Source organism: Lepisosteus platostomus, unplaced genomic scaffold (assembly GCF_059453375.1).
Source record: "Lepisosteus platostomus isolate fLepPlt1 unplaced genomic scaffold, fLepPlt1.hap1 Scaffold_96_H1, whole genome shotgun sequence".
NCBI classification, from domain to species: Eukaryota; Metazoa; Chordata; class Actinopteri; order Semionotiformes; family Lepisosteidae; genus Lepisosteus; species Lepisosteus platostomus.
The window spans coordinates 180,477-187,696 of record NW_028291708.1 but is presented as its reverse complement, the minus strand read 5'-3'; the positions used below and the strand labels follow the sequence as shown (position 1 = coordinate 187,696).

General features: G+C 46.3%; 1 protein-coding gene across 1 annotated transcript; it reads right to left on the bottom strand.

The window, feature by feature from the left end:
* Nucleotides 1-2,509: 2,509 nt before the first annotated feature.
* LOC148630544 (uncharacterized) lies at nt 2,510-3,988 on the bottom strand. Its single transcript, XM_088624038.1, has 2 exons — nt 3,850-3,988; nt 2,510-3,722 (listed from the first exon to the last, which is right to left on the bottom strand). Exon 2 carries the CDS (start codon nt 3,712-3,714, stop codon nt 2,743-2,745), a length of 972 nt encoding a protein of 323 aa, XP_088480164.1. The 5' UTR covers nt 3,715-3,722; nt 3,850-3,988; the 3' UTR covers nt 2,510-2,742.
* Between the last annotated feature and the right edge of the window lie 3,232 nt (nt 3,989-7,220).

The following is a 7,220-nucleotide window of genomic DNA, read 5'->3' as shown; positions in this document are numbered from 1 at the left end:
AAATGGTGCAGGAAGAACTCAAGCTGATCGTTGGAGCATGTGGCGGCACCAACGCAGTCATCAATATATTGTTTGTAGAAGTCAGGGACATAGCCAGTGTAGGAAGCGAAGAAGCGTTCTTCTACCCAGCCGACAAAAATGTTGGCATAGCTGGGTCCCATTCTGGTGCCCATGGCAACTCCACTGACCTTTTGGTAAAAAAGATTATTGAAAGAGAATGCGTTCAGTGTGAGGACCAATTCTGCAAGGCGTACCATGGTGTGGGTGGGTGGATCAAGCACTGTGCGTTTGTCCAGCGTGTGCTTGAGGGCTGTAAGGCCGTCATTATGGGGAATGACGGTGTACAGAGATGTGATATCCATGGTAAAAATGTGGCATTCGGTACCCTGAAATTGGAAACCATTGAAAAGTTGGAGCGCGTGGTTGGTGTCTTTGATGTATGAGGGAAGATCTTCAACCAGCGGTCTCATGAGGCTGTCGAGAAAGACTGAGATGTAAGTAGTTGGACAGTTACATGCTGATACGATGGGCCGTCCAGGGGTGTCCGGTTTGTGGATTTTGGGGAGGAGGTAAAATTGAGATACCTGTGGATGTTCCATGATGAGCCGGTTCGCCTCCTGGGGGAGCTCGTTACCGCTGATAAGAAGGGAAATGGTGGATACCACTTCCTTTTGGTAGTCAGTGGTAGGGTCCTGTTGGAGACGGAGGTAGGCAGAAGTGTCAGTTAGTTGTCTAGAGGCTTCAAAGACATAGATCCTTATGCCACACCACAGCAGCACCTCCTTTGTCCGCTGGTTTGATGACGATATCATCCCTGTTGCGGAGAGACTGGAGCGCCTGATTTTCTCCTTGGGTGAGGTTAGACCTATGTTTACTGGGTATAGAGAGTGCCTTGGGAGCTTGATTAGTGCATTGGTTGATGAAATAATCAACTGGTGGAAAACGGCCAGAGGAGGGAGTCCAACAGCTCTGTTTGGGATTAATGTTGTTAATGACATCAATAACCGGGTTGTTATCAGCTGCCTGTGAAGAGGAATTGTCGGCAAAATGTGCTCTGAGACGGATCCTGCGGTAAAAGTGGTTAAGGTCGACATTGGTCTGGGGGATGTCCAGCTTCCTTGGAACTGGTACAAAACTGAGCCCTTTGCTGAGGAGGGATCGCTCATCCTAATGTAATCGCTCATATAATCGCTCATCCTAACATGTAAATCTTTATACATGTTATTATACACATAAAGTAAACTGCATGACTAGAACCAATTCTGTTCTAATCAACCATAAGTAAGAGTAATTATAGTCAACATTTAGTTGACTAGACTAAATCAAAAGTGGGTGACTACAAAGTAACTAATAGACATTTTAGGAACAAGTACAGGTTTGTTCCATGCTGAAAAGAGAAGAAAACGCAAAGTGTCAGCTGAGGAACCTTTAACAGATGTCACATGCTGACGCAGTTACCTACTTCAACTAATAGACATTTCAGTTGACTTGACTAAGACTATGATTAAATCAAAAACTAAAGTGGTGACTAAAGCAGTGTATTTTTAAGTCACCTGACTGGATAAAACCCTTTCCACACTGACTGCAGCTGGAAGGTCCCTCTCTGGTGTGATTAGGTGCAGTGGCTCTGTAGCTAAGGATGTATATCTGTGGGTGGAAAGTTGCTGGTTCAAATCCCACAGCTGGCAGAGAAATCCTATGCTGGTGGGCCCCTGAGCAAGGCCCTTAACCACAACTACACCAGAGATGCTGACCCCTAGCTTCTCTTCCTATCTGTGGGCCTCATAGTGAGAGTGTTGTGAGAAGACAAAATCCTAATGTGAGAAAGTGATCTTATCTTATGCGCTGGTGGTGTCTTAAGGTGATTCAGTCACTAAAACTCTTCCCACGCTGACTGCAACAATTTATTTTCAAAGTTTATTTATCAAATGCACAACAACAGAGCATGCAGCAGTAGTTGCTGGCAATGAAATGTCTTTTCTGCAAGCTCACAAAAATCACAAGAATCACAGAAATCACAAAAACACAAAAATCACAAAATTGAGATTATGAAAATAAGGTTACATAATAACAGATGTAATAGAAATTGAATAAAACTCAATATGAGTAGAGCTGCTATGTGTCCATGGTATATGCAATATATACAAGTAGTGCGGTTATGCCGAATACAGTGAAAACTGTGTGTCCATGTAGCCATTACAGGTGATTTGCTAAAGGAGCTGGAGGTTGGCTATTTAGCAGTCTGATTGCCTGGAGGTAGAAGCTGTTCCGTAGTCTGTTGGACTTGGACCGAATACTTTGGTACCGTTAAACAGATGGTAGGAGGGAAAATAGTTTGTGACTGCGATGACTGCGGTCCTTGAGAACGGACCTGGCCTTCTTCAGACATCTAGCTGAGTAGATATCCTGGATGTTTTGTAGCTCACAGCCGGTGATGAGCTGTGCTGACTTCACCACCCTCTGCAGTACTTTGCGATCCCGGGCAGAGCGGTCCCCAAACCAGTCAGGATGCTCTCAACAGTGCACCTGTAGACGTTGGCCTGGATATGTGATGGCATGCCAAACCTCTTTAGCCTACGGAGAAAGAATAGGCGCTGCCGTGCTGTTTTGACCATGGTTTTAGTGTGGTGGGTCCAGGTTAAGTCCTCTGAGATGTTAACTCCCAGGATCTTGAAACTGCTGACCCTCTCCACTGCAGTTCCACTGATGTAGATAGGTGTGTGATCTCCTCCCTAGTGTTTTCTATTGTCTCTCTCCTGTGTGAATGCGCTGATGGGCTCTTAAGTTACTTGAAAGACTAAAACATTTCCCACACTGACTGCAGCTGAACGGTCTCTCTCCTGTGTGAACAAGCTGGTGCCTTTTTAAGTCATGTGATTGACTAAAACTCTTCCCACACTGACTGCAGCTGAATGGTTTCTCTCCTGTGTGAGTGCGCTGGTGGGCTCTTAAGTTACTTGATTTACTAAAACTCTTCCCACACTGACTGCAGCTGAACAGTCTCTCTCCAGTGTGAGTGCGATTGTGGGCTAATAAGGCAGTTGAGACTCTAAAACTCTTCCCACACTGACTGCAACTGAATGGTCTCTCTCCTGTGTGAATACGCTGGTGTCTTTTTAAGTAGTGTGACTGACTAAAATGCTTCCCACACTGACAGCAGCTGAATAATTTCTCTCCTGTGTGAATGCCCTGGTGGACTATTAAGGTTCTTGACTGACTAAAACTCTTCCCACACTGACTGCAGCTGAATGGTCTCTCTCCTGTGTGAATGCGCTGGTGGACTATTAAGGCACTTGAGTCTCTAAAACTCTTCCCACACTGATTGCAGCTGAATGGTCTCTCTCCTGTGTGAATACCCTGGTGTCTTTTTAAGTTGTGTGACTGACTAAAACTCTTCCCACACTGACGGCAAGTGAAAGATTTCTCTCCTGTGCGAAGGTTTTTTGAAATGCTAGACTGACAAAAACGCTGCTCATCCCTGTGTTGTAATGGCAGTTTGTCCACTCCATCTGAGCAAGGTTTTGAGTGATTCTTCCTCATTGTCTGATCATGCTGGGGTTTCTTATTCTGCAAATCCTTCATGGAATGATTTTGCTCTCTGTTCTGAAACTGAGATTTGTTTTCTCCATCGTGTCCTTCAGTGTGCAGCTCAGCAGTCTGAATCACCTGGGGCTCCTTCTTCAGCTCTGCGGGGTCAATCAACTGGGGCTCCATGTCCTTATCTGTAAGATTAAACTCACTCAGTTCTTCTTTGAGCTCTTGTACAGAGACACAGTAAAGTTCATTACAACCTTGTGACATATTGTTCGTGTCCTGATTATTAATCTTCTCTGTAAAAGCATCACATACTAAGAGTCCAGGTGTCCCACTCTCAGGCTCCGTCTTCATCATGGGCACAGAGTCCAGATCCTCCACACTCTGTCTGCTCTCTGTGTGCTGCTCACTGAGTGTCTCTTTCCCTTCTGCAGCAGTGATCTCTGTCTCCTGCATCAGACTGGAGCTCCACTCCTCCTCCTCACTGTGCTGCTGTTCAAGAGGTGCCCTTTCCCCAGCATCAGGGAGAACACTGGCCTCTGAGCCTGAAAACACAGGACAAGAAGACAAGCCCTTTATTATAATAATAATAATAATAATAATAATAATAATAATAATAATAATAAACTTTATTATACAGATGCAGCCATTCAAAATGCACGGTACCGACGGGCACTCATGGTGCATTAGTCGGTAGTGAAAAGATTTAATAATTTAATCTCTTTACTGTGCACATTTTAATCCGCTTAGTATTGAATATTTATAGGAAATTTTACCGCTAAAGGGAAATTTTAGTAGCTGAGCATAAAAAGAAGAGGAGCAGAAGAAGGTATATAGATAGATAGAAGGTCATAAATGATATTAATTTAGGAGCATACAGTAGGCTAGTCAAACGTTCTGAGGTCAAATTCTTCCAGGACGACGGCATCGAAAATTTTTGGAGCGCCCTCTCTTTAAAGCCCTTGCCAAATATGAAGACAGTACGTACAGTTATAATTCAAACTGAATTAAAAACTACACATCCCAGTTACCATGGTGGTGCATGTGATCATTGCGTTTAACCAATGAAGGGTGAAAAATCAGTCACATGACTTTGGGGCTGAGTTTCGAAAGCTTAATCTATCAGCAACAAAGCGAAATCTATACGATAGGCTACCTCAAACTGTCAGTTACATGACTGTGTACATCGCTTAAGCCACTCCTATTTGGCATTTTAGTTATGGAGACAGGAAGACGCACCCCCCCTCCCCCTCCCTCTGAGTGCCTGACTTGTCGCCATCTTTAACCGTTCCGTTTCCGAATCACAGTAGGTACACGTACAAAAATTAGGTCATCCCAGATACAATACATATAGATTTTTGTGGTAAGAGGGAGCAAAACATCAGTATTTACCGCTAGTAATTAGTGTGAGATTTATAGTTGAAATCTGAGCCTAAATATTAAGTTAAAATCTCGACAAAGCAATGTAGGAAATACGCACACAGAAACACACAGAGAAAATAAATCCTTTCTGACATCTAAAATCAGTTTCGATCAAGGTCTCCAAAATGAACAAGAAAACATTTTCAGAGAGCAATTACGCTATGTTTATTTAGAATAAGTGATTTATGAGCAATCTAATTTCTTATTCGTTTAAAACAGTGAAATGTCAGCTGCAAAAGATCGCACCAGAGACAGCACTATCTCTGCCACTCACAGACGTTCAGGAAAGGGTGAATGAAGTCATGTCAAGTACAATACTTCGGTGATCAATAATAACAGTTGAAGGACAAGAAACAAAAGATAGTGAAAACTGAAGCTTTTTAAGGCTAAAACTAAAATTCGTCCTACAAATTAAGGCAAATATAAATTCAGGACGTTAAAGTGCTAGAGGTGTAAAAAATACAAAAATGCACAAGAGCAAAAAGTTTTAGAAATGGAGCAGGTGTTACTTTGAAATAAGCAAACAGAAAAAAGCCATGACTATACATAGTGCAGAAGAGGGATGCAGGAACACTTGCTTAGATATACAAAAAAATCACAAAAAGTGTATATTACAAAAGAACATGCAAACATGTTCATGAACATGTACGTCCATTTCCCTTTGGGATCAATAAAGTCTTATCCATCTCTACACATGAAACAGAGTGAGGAATCAGAAACTTAGCATGCATAAAAAACAGCAATTCTGTCAGGCGTTCTTGTCCATGGAGAATGGCAAGGTGCAAGGTGCCGGGGCCGGACGGACTCCCCAAGGAATTCTACACCTGCTTCTGGGACACCCTGGCGGCAGATCTGGTGGAAGTGGCGCAGGAGATCTTCCGCCGGGGGAAACTCGGAGACACCATGAGGGAGGGCGTCATCTCCCTGCTCTTCAAGGGAGGAGACGCCGCCGACCTCAAAAACTGGAGGCCGATCACGATGCTCTGCGTGGACGTAAAGATCCTGTCCAAGCTCCTGACCGGCAGACTGAGAACCGCCCTCCCCCACATCATCCACAGCGACCAGACGTGTGGGGTGGAGGGGCGATCCGTCAGCTGGAACCTCCAGCTGACCAGAGACGCCATCGCCTGGGCCGAGGACCGGAACGTGCCCATGATGGTGGTCAGCCTGGACCAGGAGAAAGCCTTCGACAGAGTGAACCACAGCTATCTGTTCAGGGTGCTGGAACGCTTCGGTTTCAGAGAGAGTTTCAGCCGCCGGATTCAGATTCTGTACTCTGACGTGGGCAGCAGAGTGAACGTGAACGGAAACCTGGGGGATTTCATTCCCCAGGAATCCAGAGTACGACAGGGCTGCCCCCTTTCACCCCTTCTCTATGTTCTCTTCACAGAGCCCTTAGCAGAGGCGGTGAAACGGGACCCCGTCATCGACGGCCTGGAGATACCGGGAGGCACGGGGGAAACCCTGAAGATCTACCAGTACGCCGACGACACGACGCTGTTCCTGAGGTCGGACAGGGGGTTGAGGAGGGCCCTGCAGGTCATGGAGCAATACTCCAGAGCCTCGGGGTCGAAGCTCAACCGCCGAAAGAGCAAACTGAAGTTCTTCGGGCCCTGGAAGCACAGGACGACGGCACCGGACGGTCTCGAGCTCTGCATGGAGCCCCTCAGAATACTGGGGGTTTCCTTCCAGAGCCGGGACAACGAGACCAACAACTGGACCGAGAGGATCGCCAGGGTGGCTTCGTCTGGGGCGGCAGGTACGAGTTCATCACGAGAAACCGGATGTGTCAGCCGGTCGAGGAAGGGGGTCGAGATGTCCCACATTTCCCCCTGAAACTCGACTGCATCTTTTACTGCAACCTCTGCCGGGCGCTGCGGGAGCCCATCGGCCACAAGTACCAGTACTTTGTCAGGCTGTGGCTCTCCATCCCGATGAGGCACTTGGTCCAGTGGTCAAACACTGGGCCCAAGGCAGAGAGGCTACCAAAGTTCTACACCCACGCTGTCAAGTGGAGCTCTGTACAAAGAGGTGAGGGGGCATCTGGTCACTGACGAAAGGCTGCAAGTTCCCAGACAAGTCTGGGAAAGGATGCAGCCTAAAGAACTGGACAACGAACTGAAGGACCTCAACTGGATGGCCGTACACAAGAGACTGGCTACCAGAGAGGTCCTCTACAGACACTTGCTTACCAGGAACCCGCATTGCCCCCGGGACACGTGTTTCGTCGAGGAGACTCAGGAGCACGTGTTCTGGAGCTGCCC

Bases quoted from the DNA above. Each gene is read 5' to 3' on its own strand.
- LOC148630544 (XM_088624038.1), bottom strand. From the start codon at position 3,714: ATGGAGCCCCAGTTGATTGACCCCGCAGAGCTGAAGAAGGAGCCCCAG.